The sequence below is a fragment of the Halichoeres trimaculatus genome, unplaced genomic scaffold (assembly GCF_033239565.1).
Source record: "Halichoeres trimaculatus isolate MK-OKI-2021-1 unplaced genomic scaffold, fHalTri1.1 fHalTri1_scaffold_17, whole genome shotgun sequence".
Classification (NCBI taxonomy): domain Eukaryota; kingdom Metazoa; phylum Chordata; class Actinopteri; order Labriformes; family Labridae; genus Halichoeres; species Halichoeres trimaculatus.
In genome coordinates, this window is record NW_027437195.1 from 9,754,995 (window position 1) to 9,772,996 (window position 18,002).

The 18,002-nt window shown below is 38.1% G+C and overlaps 1 protein-coding gene across 1 annotated transcript; it reads right to left on the reverse strand.

Moving 5' to 3' along the window:
* Positions 1-2,100: 2,100 nt before the first annotated feature.
* Positions 2,101-5,348, reverse strand: dio2 (iodothyronine deiodinase 2). Its single transcript, XM_074692238.1, has 2 exons — positions 4,937-5,348; positions 2,101-3,048 (listed from the first exon to the last, which is right to left on the reverse strand). The coding sequence occupies exons 1-2, from the start codon at positions 5,159-5,161 to the stop codon at positions 2,458-2,460; spliced, it is 816 nt and encodes a 271-aa protein (XP_074548339.1). The 5' UTR covers positions 5,162-5,348; the 3' UTR covers positions 2,101-2,457.
* Positions 5,349-18,002: the final 12,654 nt, after the last annotated feature.

The following is an 18,002-nucleotide window of genomic DNA, read 5'->3' on the forward strand; positions in this document are numbered from 1 at the left end:
GGGGATCAGACCTTTGAAAGCACAGCCCGAGTAGACTATGTCACTATATACGAACTTACAGACAGAAACAGTGGCAGGAAAAAGAAGAAGAAAACAAAAATCAGACAATTTCAGAATATACTTGGAAACCCAACCACAACTGATAAATGAGAGATAAGTTCTAGGAAGCAGCAAAAAACTATGATCAGGGTAGGAACTAGAGCTGTCAGCTATTTTGTCCCTTTTGGCACGCTGTAGTGAAGCTGCTGCAGTGTCTTCCTGCTTCCTTCTGAAAACAACACCACTGGGCTCCTGTACAGCAAATTTCACTTTAAAAACTACAAGACACTTTATACGTGAAATAAACGTGGCTGCAGTTTTGAGTTTTCTAATTTGTTAGTGTGACTGTGACCCCCAAAATATTGACGCCACAGAGCAGTGACCCTCTGCTGGGTCTGCTGTGGGGGAAAAAAAAAAAAACTAGCTGACTGCCCCCCTCCAAAAAAAAAGAAGAAAAAAAAATACACACACACACACACACACACACACACACACACACACACACATGTATATATATATATATATATATATATATATATATGTATATATATATATATATATATATATATATATATATATATATATATATATATATATATATATATATATATATATATGATTTGAGTCAAAAAAGAAAAGCCACATTAAATCTATTTAAATCAATTCTGTAAACACAACTTGGAATGCAAATGCTATTCATCAATGCTAAATAAAGGTTTATTTGTTTTCAGTGAGTGACCTCTTACTTAAAAGAAACAGACAAGATGAAGAATATTTATTAAACTAAGTTGCTGACATTATTGTTTAAATCTGTAAATGTAAAGTGGAGACCAAATGACTTGAAAGAAAATCCACATAGGAGCTAAATTATGCCCGAGTACGGATGAAACACCTTCAACCTAATATGTCGTCTGCAATCTTTCAGCTGCCCTGTTCGTTTGGAGATCAGCCAAGGTCACATGCTCGTCTCATGAACTGCCTTGCATGTCAAAAGTTGGCCAGGTTTCAAAAGTTTTCACCACTTTTGGGGCAGATGATATCCACAAACTGGCCCACCCTAATGTTTTTTAAAGCCTTGAAGAGACACCATATATGATGTAAACTAAAGACAGATTTACGTCTGATATTTCTGCACTGCGTTTAGACAAACAACCAAAAACACCATGAACATAGCCAACACTTGCAATTTGAAACTGGTGTGGCCAAAAGCTTATCTAAGGTGTCTGTGGGGGGTAAAATCACTCTCAACAAACCTCACACCACAAAGAATGTGGTAAAACAATCACATTTTTGTATTCGGGGAGAGGCTTGGCCCAAATTGTCTTGATTTTGAGAGTGCTTTCGGAAAATGTTTGTTTCCTTTAGAAGTAGGAAGCTAGCAAAGTGCTTTAAGAGTGAGTAAATTGAAAACCTTAATGGCTAGCGTGTTCATATAACCAGACAACACTTTGTTATTGATACTTGGTAAAAGATCTTTTGGTCATGATCAGTTGCAAGTGTGTATCTTTACTCAACATTGGACATAGATTTTTTGGCAATTTCTAGTATGACCAACAATACTACATTGTAGAGATACTTAAAGAGGGGTTTTGTGCTCATTTAAAAGGATTTTTGTACTCTTTATACTTTTAACCTTTTCTCTTTTTCTCATTGATGTTTTGGAAAACCCTTATTTCAGCCTCTGTCTGAAACATGTTTTTCTCCTGCTCCACAAACCCTTCCCCTCTATTTGGCCAACCCTTTGGAGGCCTGTTGGGGGCGGAGCTATGGGCAAACCTTTGTGTTTGAGGCCTATCACACCAAAGTGGCAACATCCAGTTAGGATCCTTTTTTTTTTGAGGATGTCGTTATTTTGGCAAGTCTTGAGAAGGCCTTGAGCTATTATTATTATTTATATTTAGAAAGAAGCACTTTCATCAGTTAACAGACAGATTTGGGGATTTATACAACATATGTAAAGGTTTGAAAATCTGTAAATGTTCAGTATAAACATCCAGCATTTTTACTTTACATCCATGTTTGTGTGTTAGTCCTGTTTCTTGTTGGCTTTTGTTCTCTTAATTTTGCTTGATGAGTTTCACCAGTCTTATAAATACGAATAAATGACATTTTTGAGAATACATGCCATATCAATCTGAATGAAAAACATGAAGCCTAAGTCGTCAAAAAATGTAAATCAGTAAAAAAGTTCAATATTTCCAATAAGATTGTTGAAGAGTAGAAGCAAAGACAAGTAGAAATGAAACTGTAAGAGTAAGTACAAATACCTTAGAGATGTCCATAAGTAATGCTCTAAGGCAAATGTTTTCAGTTACCTTTCATCCCTGACGATTTTTCCATTTTTAAGATATGTATTAAAAGTGGAAAAATTCCCTCTTGAAAAATGTCTACGTCCTCTTCTCTTGTCCTCTGTTCCTCCTACCGTTTCCCGTAGCTCTGTTCCAGCCACTGTCGTACATCCTTCAGGTTGTAAAAAAAAGGGCCCTTACCCCCCAGGTAGGCGATCTTTCTCTGCTGCACTATACACACCCGTTCATTCGACACGCCGTACGCCACATTAGCATTGTTGTCCATGCTGTCGGCCACCAGCTGACACTGTGGTGGGAGAGAAAAGTGCTCAATGAGTTTGCGTGCCGCTCCTAGCCTCTCCTCCAGGTTCTGATGTTTCCGTACGTCAAAGGAGCAGGAGCCCATGGGAGGCGCCACCCAGCCGTCAGATGGGTGAGCCTCATCAATGTAGACCAACAGGAAATCAGCCACATCACTGAAGTCCTCTACCAACTGCCCAAATGACGGCAGGTGGCTGATGAATGGGGGTCAGGTAGCTGAGCCGAAGTTGACCACCAGGGGGCGATCTGACGTCTCAAAATCCAGAAGGTGGCACTCTTCTTCATTTCGGATTCTGGGTCCAAGTGGTCCATTGGTCTTATTACCCATACTGCCACTCCACCGTGAAGCATTGGGCACCTTCACCAGTTTGGAGTTTGGAGCATTGCCACCAAGTTTCACCTAAAGAAGAAAAACAGGGTTTAGAGTTGAACATTTGAAACAGCACAGAAACTTCTTGTTGAACTCTACAAATTATTCCTGTCTTTAAAAGTGTGTATTCTGCTTTCCAGTATCTTAATCATGGATATACAGTAGAAATGCTGGATGTTCAGACTAAACATGCGGGCTCTACATATTCATATGTTGAAAAGATCCCTGAATCCAGGAGAAGCACCAAAGTCTGCCCATAACTTCCCCCCTGACAGACCCTACAGAGGACTGGCCAGTCAGAGTGAAGGGGGTTTGTGGAGCTGGGAGATTTAAAGAGACAGCAGCTTGATTGAAGCGTTTCACACAGCTGCTGAAAAAAAGGTTTTTCTCAAACACCAGTGAAAGAAAAAGAGGGATTTCTTTTTGATCATGTAAAGATTCAGACAAGGAGCACTACAGTTTAAATACTAAAAAAACAACAATACCCCCTCTTTAAGCTTTTAATTCTCATACTAGGTTGGTTATTTGTTATGTATTTAAGATTTTCTTAGGCTCAATAAAAAAAAAGACTTTTCAAAGTGATTTCATTCAAAAAATGATCTATTTATTAATTGCACAATTGAAAACTAATAAACAAAGATGTCAAATACAAAGCCCTTGAAGTCCTGCAAGAGGGATTGCTCTTATCTTTAGAAAGCAAGTTGTTAAATTTTCACAAAGAATTAAAAAAAACAAAAAAAAACAAAACAAACAAAAACAAAACAAAATTTAAAAAAAAAAAAAAAAAGAAAGAAAAAACACAAAGAGAGGCACCAGGACTATAATCAACTGGGGGATTGTTACTCCAGAGATAACTGCTAAAATAATTCATAATTTTTAAAGTGGGGAATAATAATAATAATAATAATAATAATGATAATAATAATAATAATAATAATAATAATAATAATAATAATAATAATAATAATAATAATGATTTATTTTATATATATATATATATATATATATATATATATATATATATATATATATATATATATATATATATATGTATATATTTATTTATTTATTTATTTGCCTTTTTGGTCCATTTGTGCGTTCCTCATTACAGGGTTAAAGGTCTGTGGCACCACTATTATGGTCGTTGTCTGTAAAGTTCATATCGTCAAACACTGACATGATAATATCATAAACAGGTCTGCTCTTAACTGCTGCCTATCTATGAGTCACAATGACTCCACCATACCACCACACCATGACTGTGGCATGTTTCACATCAAACCAAACGTCACATTTGACACGTCATTTTCACTTAAGCCAGAACTTTACGGTGCAACAGCTTTAAATGCATATTAGTACTGTTTAATGAGAAGACTTGGTTTAGAGTTAGACGACCAGCAGCTGGTGCTAACAGGCTGATAGCAGTTAACAGTGCCCTTTGGTTTAAATGAATGAACCCAGCTGAACGTGAACCATGAGAACTTTATAAGGTTAAATGATATTTATCCCCCTGAAGGTGGCGGTACAGCTGCTGTCATTAATCTGTTTCACTGTCATTATTTGATGTGAGATGACACCATCACGTTACATCCGAAGAGAAGAAGTACAGGGTTACATTTCATAACTCAGTCCCTGACAAAAGAAGAAAGAACAGGCACAAATGTGACAATGAGACAAGACTTTTGATGTTAATAAAATATATCTGCTTTACTCTGTCTCTCCCGCACTCAATACTTTCAAAATGTGAAGATTCAGGGCGATTTCCCCAACTTTCCTGAGGGCACTAAAACTGCGCAGCATGTTGATCTGTGGACTTCAAAGCGTTAGGGCTAAACTCTTCCAGGCGTGGGCCAGTGACACTGCACGTTGGGAAGTTTTGATTTAATTGATTTTGATCCTCATTAAATGCAGTTGTTACCTGCTTGTGTGCGTCCAGCAGAAAGCCGTTCCAGATGGAGCGGAGCCCCTCGGAGGTGAGCATACGGCGCCACTCTCCGGAGCCCGCGGGCCGGGAGCAGCTGAGCAGCGACACGGCGCGCTTCACGAGCACCACGGAGTCGTAGAGCGCGAGGAAGAGACAGTTTGAGAAGAATCCAGGTAAAATTTGGAGTGTCACGAGCAGGTTTTCGCTTGCCATTCCCATTATCTCTCTCCCTCTCTCCGTTTGTAAAACCACTGGAGAATTATTCCAACGTGCTCTTCTTTGCGCGCAGAGCTGCGCCCGAGGTTCCGCTCTCTCTCCACATTGTCAGCCTCTGGTCCCGGGACTGATCCAGACTTCGTGCAGGAACCCTGTAAGGTGTATCAGGTGTTTTCCTGCAGTTCTGCCCCCTCTGTTCTTTTGTCCCTCCAGCTGCTCGGTGTCGTGCGTAATGACGCTCGGCTTCTGCAGCTCAATTACTCCCTAAAGGGGTGAGCATTGACGTTCATATTAAAAGCTTCACAGCTTATCTTTAAAGCTGACGTCAGATTAAGAGCAAACCCTCTGTTTTCCTCCTCCCATCTTTTCTCTCCCTGTCAGCAGCACGTCGATCCGAAATTTGTTCTTTTCCCTCTGTTTATGCGCATTTTTATTAACCCCGTGGAAAGAGCTGAAGTTAGTTTTATCGCCCACTGTGTCTGAACTCAATAAACCACTGATCCAAAAGTTGAGGTACACTATGCTCTTTTGCTGGGTAATGCTTTTACCTCATGGGTTTTTACGGTATGTTCAGAGAGTTCAAGTCTCAGCAGGAGACCAGAGTAAAACCAGAGGAATTATTTTCTGTACAGCGTTCACAGGGCGATGTCCACCGTGCTATGAAAAAAGGAGCTTACGTATTCTTCATTTCAGTTCAGTTTGATTTCATAGTTTGAATTCGATTTCGAAACATAACAAAAGGAGACCAAAACCCAGTTATTCTCCCAGAACATGTGACGACAAAATGAAAATATATTTACAAGAGAGTAATCGTTGATTCCTTGTGGAATATTCAAACCTTTCGCCAAGTTTATTTTACTTTAATGCGATTTGTCGTGCAGTAGAAGACCTGACTGATTCTGCACAGATGTAAAGGTCCTCTCATGAAAAAGTTGGGGTTCCGTTTCTTAAGTGGATGCAAACTTCTGGAGAGCTCTCCAGGATCCTCCTCAAATCTTTGAAGTTCTTTATCAAAACCACCTCTGTTGGTCTGGGTCTCCTTCCATTTGAAGACAACCTCTGCTGTGCATGGAAACAGAGCTTTGTGGTCACATTGCATAATTCTACTCGACTCCATCTGCGGTTAAAATGTAAAGGCCTATTTTTTTTTTTAATTTATTTATTTTTATTTATTTATTTATTTATTTATTTATTTATTTATTTATTTCTATTGAGCTGCAAATTGTCACTGAGCACTTATCTCCAGTGTGTTCTGTTTACAAAAAACTTAGTTTGCTTTGTAGTGATTTTCTTTTGTTAATAATTTTAACAAGGAACTATCAAAACAGTTGACAGAAATTGTGTCATAGCATTTGAAGCAGCTTTGGAGCTGGACACTCAGAAGTACGAGCGTGGTGACTTTCCCCTTAATAGGGCCTGCATGGTGCCATGCTTGGGAGAAAATCAAGAAAGGTATTCTCACAACAAAGAGGCTGCGATGCTTTTAGTTTGGATAGAAAAAAGCATGAAGTTGAAGTTGAGACTAAAGTCACTGTAGTTGAAATAAAGTTGTAATGTTTCCTGTTTTAAACTCTTAATGTCACTAGAACAAAGATGTTTTCAGATTGAAAAACAAATTATTAAGAAAATAAGAATAATAAAAGTTGTTGGGGATATTGGGATTAACGTCACACTCATTACACCCTGCCAGCAGAGGGCGTAGTCTCTCAAATCATGGTATGGAAATTTACAGAAATGGAATCAGAGCTCACCTGCAGAGTCTTCTCTGGAGTAAGACAGGTGAACTTGAGTTAACAGAACATTTTTCGGTTTGCAAAAACGTAAATATTTAGCTCCTCTATTTCTCTTCTAGGCGTGAACACTTTGGTTTTCTAACAAAAGAAACCATCAGCCTTAAAAAGTGTGACAGCTATACACTAGACAGCTATTGTATATATTGTTACTAGCTAGCTAGCTAGTTATCACACTGTTGTTAGCCTTGATGTCAAAAATTCCAGTTGGGGTTGGTTGGCACAATGAAAGTGAGTTACATCTTCTTTTTTTTTACAATTAGTTGGACAATGAGAAGAAAACACATTTCATGCCAATAATAACAACAATATAGGAATGACTATAAAAAGATGTTTTCCTGATGAGCAATTCACACTAAAATAAAAAATGTGACAACCAACCCTGTTCTCCCGTATTGTTTTACTAGGTTGAAGATGTAGATTTAGAGTTTAAGGTTGTACTGTTGAGAGTTTAAAGTCATGATTTTAAAAGAAGACTTTTTAAAATGAGAAAATTCTGTATTATTATGAGATGAAAAAAGGAATTTCATGTGAAGAATAAAGGTGATATCTTAGAAGAATTAAAAATAGGGACTGTATGTTGACACAGCCCCCTAATCCTGTTAAAGCTCGTTCAAAGTAAATGACAAATGCATTAGGGGATGAACAAACCTTGCACAACCTTTAAACTGAGCTTTTGTTGGATTATTTGGCATTTTAATTGGTGCCCCCTGTCATCACAGACAAACCTTTTACTCCTTACTAATTTTTCAAACTGTGTTCTGGGGGAAATGGCTCTGACAGTCAGCTGAATTCATCATTGGGGATCTTCGTTGTGGAAGATGTTAGAGAAGATGGTTTCTGCAGCATGATGCGACACAAACTGTGCAGGAATGTTTTCAGACACTACAATAACTACATGGAGATAATCTCCCTTCACGCTGATGGCCTTTGACTTTGTTTGGAAATTAAGAGGATGTGGGACAAGTTGTGCTGCAGCTGTGCGTGGCGTCCATAAAGTTGAGTTGTTGAAGCAGTTTGAAAAACTGAGCAGTTTTGACAAGAGCCAAACTGTGATTGTTAGCAACCAATCTTTCTTTATATAGCACCAAATCACAACAATAATGATCTCAAGACACTGAGATAAGGAGTTATATCTCATAGAGAGTGAAGGCTGGATGGTGTGCTCTGATCAAACGGAAACACTACTGGATCTCAAAGTGCTGAAAAAGTGAAAACTGGTTGTGATAGAAAGTTGTGAGAACACACAAACAATGAGTTTAAGGAGTTCAAACTCCCCAGGTTTCAAACCAACAGAGAAATTGAATGCACCAGGGTTTTATTTAACACACATTTGATGAAGTTTAGCACATTTTGTTTCCAGTAAAGACAGGACTGAATGGCTTGTAACCATTTTAGTAACATCCTGTTATCCACGGCACTAATAGGATTTAAAGAACCCCCACCCCCCACTGGCAGCGGCATTACTGGGCCATGGTTTGATGCCATGTCCATTATCCTTTCAGCCCCCCCGTCCTCATTGCCAAACCATGGCCAGACTGCTGCTGAATCCTGGTTCTATGAATGTGAAACGCCCCTTCTGCCTGGCACAGAGAGAGAGGACGAGACTGTGACCTCGATGGTGACCCACATAAAGGCCAGAGGGAGGTAAGGTCGTGCTGGTCTTCCTTAAAAAGCATAAATATGGACAGGAGGAGGGAGGGGACCAATTTGATAGAGTTTTTATTCACATTTTATTTTTTTTTTATTTCAATAGGTATGAATTTATATTTGTCAGATTAATTTATGCTCAGCCTGAGTCATTTCGTCAGGGACTCGGACAAACACACTCAGTGAGATCTGAGTTTCTGATGGAGTCTGAACGTTTCCTCCAATCAGCCTTTCTACAGACCTGGAAGTAAAACAGTGAAGGATCCCCTCAAGAGCCAAATCTCACCAGTTTTATGTCCGTTCCATCACGGCACCAGAGCTCATAAGTTGTGTTCCAGCTTCATCTCAGATCCTGATCAGGCACACAAGCCTGGAGCAAATGGAGCAGATCAAGCAGCACAGGAAGTCAGGCCCCAAAACCACATTAAGACATCCTTTGACTTTCAATATAACACAAACTGTGTTAACACCAGATCTTTTTCAACTTTACCCTGAAGTTGCTTGTTGTATAATCTCTGATTTGCTTTCTTGTTCAAACGTGTTAGAAATCGTTGGCAGTGTGGAAGTATTACACCCTCTCTGTGGAGGATCAGAGACATGCTGAGTGCCAGACTCCACTAAAGTCTGGTCCTGTCTCTGTAAATCCTAGACATATGGAGAAACATGTTTCCTCAAGTCTTTCATCTGGACCTAGGTTTAGCTTCTTTTCTTTTCTAACCTTGTCATGAAATAATATCCTGCAAACTACAAAACAAAACTATAAAAAGAGTCAAGAAAGCTTCTGACTGCAATCACTCTGAGCACACTCTGTGCCTGGTGGATGTTGCAATTCCATCTGTAATCTGTTAACATGTTTAACCCATCAAAAGAAAGAACAAGGAATGTGCTTGTCGTGTGATTTGTTTTTGGGATTCCCATGCTGTGAGACATCGGTGGACTCAGGGTGAGGAGGAGTGCATGGCTTAGACCCAGGAGCCTGAGACGTGGTCGACTCACGACGAGGATCTGGAGAAAAGAAGACAAAGGAGAGATTGACTTGAAAGGACATTCCTCTGTGAGTCTCCTAACTCCAAAATCCTGTTTTGCTGTTTGACATTGTTTGTTTCTGAGGAAAGAACAGGGTTTGTTTGGAGAAAGGGGATATGTTGTTTTGTATTCATTTGTTTCTTATTTTAGAAATTACTAGCACAGCCTCATGGACTCAATGACCTTTTTTTGTATGAAACTCATCTGATGGTCTGCTATGGGGTTTTTATCAATGTAAATCCAAGAGTTTGAGGCAAACTGGCACAGAAACACCAAAAGACTCAAGACCAGAGGTCTGCACTCATCCTTGAGAAAAACAACACAAGGCCGTTTCCTTCTCTTAAAATTTGATGCCAGCACCATGTTTTCACGCAGTTAAAACAGGAACATGTTTTGTCAGCATGTGTCTCTAGATTTTTTTAACAACTCTCTGTAGATGTCTTTGAACTGTGAGACCAGTTTCTCAAGTTTTAAGTCAAATGTTGCTCCCTCCCCTTTTCAGTGCAAAGAGGACAGGGTTCATTATTTCCAAACAGAATGCCAGATTTGGATTTATCAAACCACAGGACAGTCTTCCTCTTCCACTCAGTTCATCTTAAATGTGTTTAGGTCCAGCGAGTTCTCTCTCTGGATCAGGTTTATGTCTGGTTTCCTCTTTACATGGTACAGCTTGAACCTGCATCAGTAGATGCAGAGATGAGCCGTGTTCCCAGATGATGGTGTTAGAAGTGACTGTGAGCCCATGCAGATTCCTTCTGCAGAGTCATGTCTGTTTTTAACATGATGAAGATCACGTCCATCAGGCATTTGTCCCTTTCATACAAAGATTTATCCAGACTATAATAGCTGACCAGAGGGCAACCTGTAGTCTGCATTATTACTGAACATTGCTTCACACCTGCATGTTTTGTGAACAGTGAAATGACTATTTTTTTGTTGAACCAAACTAGGTTAGTATTTCCTGCCTATTGCCCCTCTTGATGACTTAGCTCCCAGCTCAGTACACGTCGTAGCTACAGTCTCTTAAAGAAGTCCTGTTATCAGGTTCCTCTTCTTTGGAATCACCATCTGATCAGGGACCAAGAGGCTGACACTCCCTCTACTTTATGAAAAGCCTTAAAACGTTGCTTTTTGACCGAGCTTATTGTTAGAACTGGCTTTGACCTGGACCAAGTCTTGCTAATGCAGCTAAAGGCAGCTGTCTTCCTTAAACGTCCTTGAACTGTGCCAGTAAAACTGCCCAACAGTCTCTGACCCACTCTGTCTCTGTTTGAATGAATGAATTTGTTGAAATTGGAACTACCACTGTATATCAAGAGGAAAAGTCACCAAGCAGTGCTGTTGACGGTGCTCTAGGATTTCTTGGTACGCTTCTTATTCCATGAATGGATTTACTGGAATTTTCCGCAACACAAGTCTCTATACGAATGCCAGTTGTGTACTCAGTAAACAGGCCGTATCAGTCTGAAAACAGACAGTGTGCCCATGTATCAGAGACCAAGATGATCCGTGCCATGTGCCGAACTCTTCACCAAAATTTCGATTTAAGTGTCCTCATTATAACAGGGGGCAACGAGTTCTTTTTAAATGTGGACTAAACAAAAAAACACGAGCCAAAAGCTGAACCGCAAAACCCCTCAGCTTCTTTTAGACTGTCTACCGTCAACTAAAAGCTAAATTAGCATCCATAGTGACATCCTCAGACCTCATATAACATAAGCAGTTGGACCTGTTTATCAGAGGTCTTTGATTCTTGGCAGCCGCATCAGCATACATCAGAGGATTGAGGTACGGTATCTATAACCTTTTACCTGTAACTACCATCCAACATCTGAACTTTGGCACCAACAAAACATTGATCGTCGTGTTATTCAAGCCTTTCTCTAAGATCTCATGGTTTAAAGTAAGCAGTGATTTGGAAAGTAATATTTTGTCCCCAATGAGTCAGTTTTAAGTAGTATAGTAAGCCTGCGATACTGATTCATTCAAAGTTTGATACAGCCCCTTACAGACGAGGAGTAGGATCTGTGGACACAGTGACATTATGCAATGTTGAACGAGCTTACCCTTGAACATGGTTTCGACTCTGTGGAGACACTATAGGTTGAAATAACAGCTACCAATGAATAAAGAGTTCAAACCAACTGAACATTCCCACATTCCCCAAAGTTGGGGCTCAAGTATGGCCTAAAGGTTTAGATGGTGGTCACTCCCCACGTTCACTCGGTTTCCTGCTCAGTTCAAAGTTCTTTCTTCTGATTAAAGGCATAAAAGGCCTGAAAAAAGATTTCAGCTCTGCTTTTTTACCCAGATGTTGAAACTTGTGTACCTGGAGTTACAACAACAGTAAAAAGCATAATTTTTTGACACATAATTTGAAGTTTGATCATTGCATGCTGTGTTTGTCAAAGTAACTAATGGTTTTATCCGTGTGTGTGTGTGTGTGTGTGTGTGTGTGTGTGTGTGTGTGTGTGTGTGTGTGTGTGTGTGTGTGTGTGTGTGTGTGTGCGTGTTTAAAGGAGATAGTACTTGGAAGTGGAGGGATCAATAAACTTGACACAGCATGCTGGACTCTATTACCAACCCCAACCCCTGCTTGAGTAAATATGTGACAATGAGTGAGTCCGTGCAGATGTTATAACCTTATACAATGTTACGAAAGAGCAGATTTTATATTATCTGCTGAGTGTTTGCCTTCAGATTGACTTGTTGTTGTTTTGATGTAAGAGGAAAGAACTGCTCTGATAGTAGTTCATATCAACAGGGTGAAAGAAAGCATTCACAAGAATAGTGTTTTACTGTACCGTTGAGTGAATAAAGTTACGATATATATATATATATATATATATATATATATATATATATATATATATATATATATATATATATATATATATATATAATAACAACTTCATCCACTAAATGTTGTGACTTATTATTACAACGTTACAGCTCTATTCTTTTAACGTCACTTTTAACACTTTCTGTCTTTATTCACAAACATCATGACTTTAAAACTTTATTCTTGCAATGTGACAATTTTGCTGTCCCAACATTATTGGTTTGTTCCCAAAACATGGCCGTATAAATTTGTAACATAAGGAGTTTATTTAGCCAATAATACAGCTTTAAATTCACAATACAATGACTTTAGTCTAATAACATTGTAATGTTTTCTTGTGACTTTGTGTCTTTATTCTCATTTTAAGACAGTTTTGGTCCAGCAACTTTCCTGCTTTATACTCTGACGTTACAACATCTATCCAATGACTTAACTTTATTCTAATAACATTACTGCCTTTTTAATGTAATATTACAACTTGAATTTCAACTTATTATGACTTATGGGACATTGTGACATCATGATTAAAATGTTGTCGTGCCATAACTTCGTACTTGTAACATAATGACTTCATACTCTTACATCCTGACTTTCCTCTCCTGTTATTACATCCTTATTATTGTAATGTAACAACTCTGTTCAAATGACATTATATGTTCATTCCCAAGACATAACAGCTTGAATTTTGTTACATTACAGTTCAATTTACCGAACACTATGACTTTATTCTCGTATTGGCTTTATTCTTGTAATTTTAGGACTTAGTCTTGTAACACTGTCTTTTTTCTCATTAATGAAAAAATTGGTCCAGTAACTTTGAGACTTTATTTTTATGACATTATCGCTTTCATAAAATGGCTTAATTTTTTTTCTAATGAAATAATACCTTTGCCTACATAACATTATGACTTAAACAATGCTTAGGAACTTGTCACACTACAACTTAAATTTTGTCACGTCATAACTTTGTCCTTGAAACATTATGACTTTATTCTCTTAACCTGTAGACTGTTGCCCGCATTGTTAAAATTCTATTCTTAAAAAGTTTTCACAGTTTTTTTTTTTTCACTATGGCCTAATCCTCCGCTGTTCGTTGCCACTGTGGCGCCAGCGTTTGTCAATGAGGTTCAGCCGCAGTCGGCCCTTTGTTTTACCTTTGAGGTTCAGGGTTATCTTTTTGTTTTGTTTTAACATGAGCACAAAAGCCATGCCACCTTAAATTAGGCCTGTTGTTGCTCTCTCAAATTAACCATTATATCCTTCATGTTTTAGTCAATGGGCAGCCACAGCACACTGTCACAGGAGATAACCTTGGAAGGACCATGTTGACCAGACGTCAAATCAAATAAATAAGCAGATCCCACCTCCTGATTCACTGTCTGCTGTGTAACTCACTGTGGGATGTTGGATGTTTGCTGTCTGTCTGTCCCCTCAGACAGGTCAATACTCTTGTCATACTCTCTGCCAGTGACCCAGCCAAACACAGGAGCTCATGAGACTTTAGCTGGCAGCGAAGAAGGAGGAGGATCTATTGTCATGATGATCACCTTCTTTCTTACACTTAGTATCATATGAATTTGAAGCAGCAGATTTCTTGTGGTAACATTTTGTAATCTCTGTTATATGCAGAATGTTACACAGTGTTCAGGGTTGATGTATTTTTGTAGGGATGTGGTGGTGTGACATATTTTAATGCTTTTTACAGCTCCTCTGACGCTCCGGCATGCTTTATCCATCAGCTCTGCTCCAATAATCAAATCTAATCTGCTGTTCTCTTTTCTGCCACCAGATGCTGCAAAGTGACCTCTTCATCCCTTTGCTGTCTCAGTGAGGAGTCTGAGAGCAGGATGAGCTGCTTCTCACTGTGTGTACAGGGGCTGAGTAGGTTGCATTTACACTGAATGCCAATTGAAGCTTGTTTTGTGTTAGACCAGCCCAGGATAACAGACTGTGACAAAAAGAACAAACACAGTTTTTAGTTCTTTCAAGAGGGATGAAATAAGACTCAATAAATTACATTACTGGCTGGGACTGTGTTGTGTGTTTAAAAAACTTACTGAAATTACACTATAGAGACAATGTTTGATGAGTTTGGTAAGGTGGGAACTGACAATACGTTATTTAGAAAAAGGACTTAGGGTGTTGAAACATCTTAGTAGGAAGTATATGCAAAACAGGGGTAGGGGAATTTATCTAAGGGATTATTTTGCTGAAACCTAACAGGCTGAAACAGGGTGAGCTGGGCAAGTTATGTGAAGAAGGTGAGATGATGGCTTAGGTGTGCTTAGCTCTGGGGCGCCAAATTTAATATATAGCCTAAATGAGTTCCAGAGACCACAAAAACACTGTTAAATAAACAAACAAATAAATAATTAATTTTACACCTTCAGGGTTATAATTGCACCCGTATTTTAACCTTTAAAAAAAAACAAAAAACATGAAATCAGCCATGCACTTTTATTTTGGTCTGGAAAACCATTGCTGGTTTTCAAATGAATGTAGCAAGAACAACATGTTAATTGTGACTCATTTTTAAAATATGTATTTTCTGTATTTAAAGAATGAATATTGACTCAAAACTTAACAAAAAAGATAAACAAAACCACCTAGCATGTCCTATGTAATACAAAAAATATATATCATAAACAAAACAACTAAGCAATATTTTTTGTGGATATTGTTTAAAAGGGTAAATAAATACCCCCCCCCCCAAAAAAAAAAAAAAATAAATAAAAATAAATAAATAAATGAATAAATAAATAAATAAATAAATAAATAAATAAATAAAATGAAATAAATAAAATAAAATAAAATAATGAATTAAAATAAAAAATGGAACTTTCAGGCTATTTTCTTTTGATGGGTCAGGTTTTACAGGGTTTTTTTTCTCAGTGAAATGTGTGGCAAATCTTTCAGTTCAGGTTCAGGTTCTTGAGCTAGAGTTCTTGGTGCCCTAATTACAGAACTGATGACTCTGAATGGGCTAAAAAAAAGAAAGGAAAAGATTTTTGCAAAACCTTCTCTCAGGAGCTTGTGGAAAGTTGTAGGATACTGGATTCTGGTTTTCTAAATTTCATTGGTGCAGTTTGCTCCAGAATGAACATAAGGGGTAATTTAAGAGGTAACAACAATTTGCCAGGACTCACAGATGGAGTAGTTTGGCCTTGTAATTCATAGCTAGAGCTGCAGATCCCTGGATACTAAAACAAATGTGGGGATTCCTTGTTTTCTTAAGGAGGCACTGTGGATTGGATGGTAATAATCTAAGATTATCTGAACTGCTCCCCCGTATTAAACTTTTTACTCTGGGGAAACAATTATAATATCATCTAACTGGTTTATGTTACCGTGTTTGCTGCAGGTCTTAATTTATCAAACAACTTCCTGGCAGTGTATTTTAGGAAATGAGGTCAGTGATATTTGTGCATGTGTGTGGCAGTGTGTATGCCTGTGTGTTTGGTAAGTCTGAAAGGTCAAATATATGTCTGTGTGCCAAATGGTTGTGAGTTGTTGTCACGTTGCTTTGAGGTTTCCAGAAGAGATCAGGTGATGTTTCCTCTTGGTTGTGATTGCTGTGAGATGGTTCAGACAAACAGACAGCAGCAGGTGCCTCACAGAAGAAAGACTCTTCATCCAGACCCTGACCTCGGCTGTCTAGCTTTTCTTTACAGGTCCGGCTTTCCAAGAGTCCATCATTGGACTTGGGAGAAGGAGCCATGACAAAGAAGTTCTTAATGTGAAAAATAATAACCCCGCTGTACCACATGTCCATGTCTTTTGTTTTTTTGGCTGCACAATAATTTAATCTAATTTTATGCCATATTCATTTATCTTCCCCTCTCTTTGATTAAATAGTCACTTCAAAGTTTGATTTACCGTTGGTGTTTATAGAAATAAAGTTTACTGAATCATTAAAACAGGCACTTACTGTCACCAAACAGCAACCTTTGGTGTGGAAAAATGAGATGAGATGCAGTAAAGACAAAAGCTTGTTGTTCCTTGAGTGTCCACTAGAGACTCCCACTTTGGTGCCCCCTGCTGGATGTTTCTATAAGTTAAGGGAAAAGCCATATGAGGAAAATGTTCCTCAGTTGTTTCATCATCTGCCTGGACAAATATATAACTGAAGATGTTGTTCATTTTGACCACCTTTGTGTAAAAACAGGGTGCACACGCTCTGTGGAGCATTGCCCTCTCACTCTGCCTCCGTATATCAAGTCCTTCTACACACGTAAATATTATCTTTGAAATGTTTTCGTACATTCATTCACCAAAACATATATTCAGGGGATCATGATGCCTCAGAAGAGCAAACAGTGATGTCGTTTCAGGCCAAAGCAGTTAGGGGAATGTGCAGGTCCTCAAACGACCACTAGCTGGCTCCAGAAGTGGGTCAATCTCAAAGAGTCCCATCTTAAAATGACAAAGAAAAAAAATCACTGCAGAATTAAACATAGCTCAATATTTCAATCTTTAAATCTTATCACTTGTAATTTGCAATTTGACCCATCACTTCAGGACACGCTGTAAAGCATAATGAGTTGACCTTACTTAAAAAAAGAAAAAGAAAAAAGGAAACTTGTTGACTTGATATCAAATTTGATAAGTGAATACAACTGAATTATTTTGAGTATGTAGAACTTTCTTTACATATTTTTTCAAGTTAATGAAACTCATGCTTTGTCATAACTTGGTTTTCTTGTTTCTTCTGCACTTATTGATTGAACTTTTTGTTATGATGGCGTTTTGTAACCTTGAGTGAGGAGGGAACACGATGGACATAAGACCCTGCTGTACATTGAGCTGTTGCATTGGTCACAGGCTGTCTGTGTTCCACAAAGCACAGTCAGGATGTCTGTGATCATATGTGCACGTGAAGCACAGACAGCCTTTGCCCAACATCCCAATGTAAACCTCAGGCTCTCATGTCCTCTGTAATCCCTCCTCATTCAAGGTTACAAAACACCATCACAACAAAAATAAATGAGCCAAAAATATTTTCTGTAAAATTTAAAGCAGCAGTTTTTTTTATTTTGGTTTCAGTGAATACTTAATTTAAAAGTATGGAAATCTTATGTTAGCTTGTCTATATTTTCAGTTTTTATACAAGGTGATGATTTGAAATGAATCAAATTACTAAGCATGTGTGACTTAAATGAATCCTGTTAATCCAACATAGGAGTTATTTGGAAATAAAAAATTGAAACAATTCATTTAGATGTACCAGCAGTTGATAACTTCCCAAATTTCCCACAATTGAATGAAATGCCAAGTAGATCAGTGCTTATTTGGGCATGTGTAAACAGATCAAATAAAAACATCTTGCCGATACCATTATTTTTCCTATGTTAACCCAACTCAGAAAAAACTAAATTTTCAATCATTTTAATTTCTAACTACAGGTTACTTGTTAAAAATGTGTGTTAATAACATTCTGATGAAAAATGAGTTGGGTTCACATTTTTTAAAATAATTTTAATAAAAGTCAGTGTTGTAATTTACAGAGCATGGGTATAACAATGCTGGATGATCATAC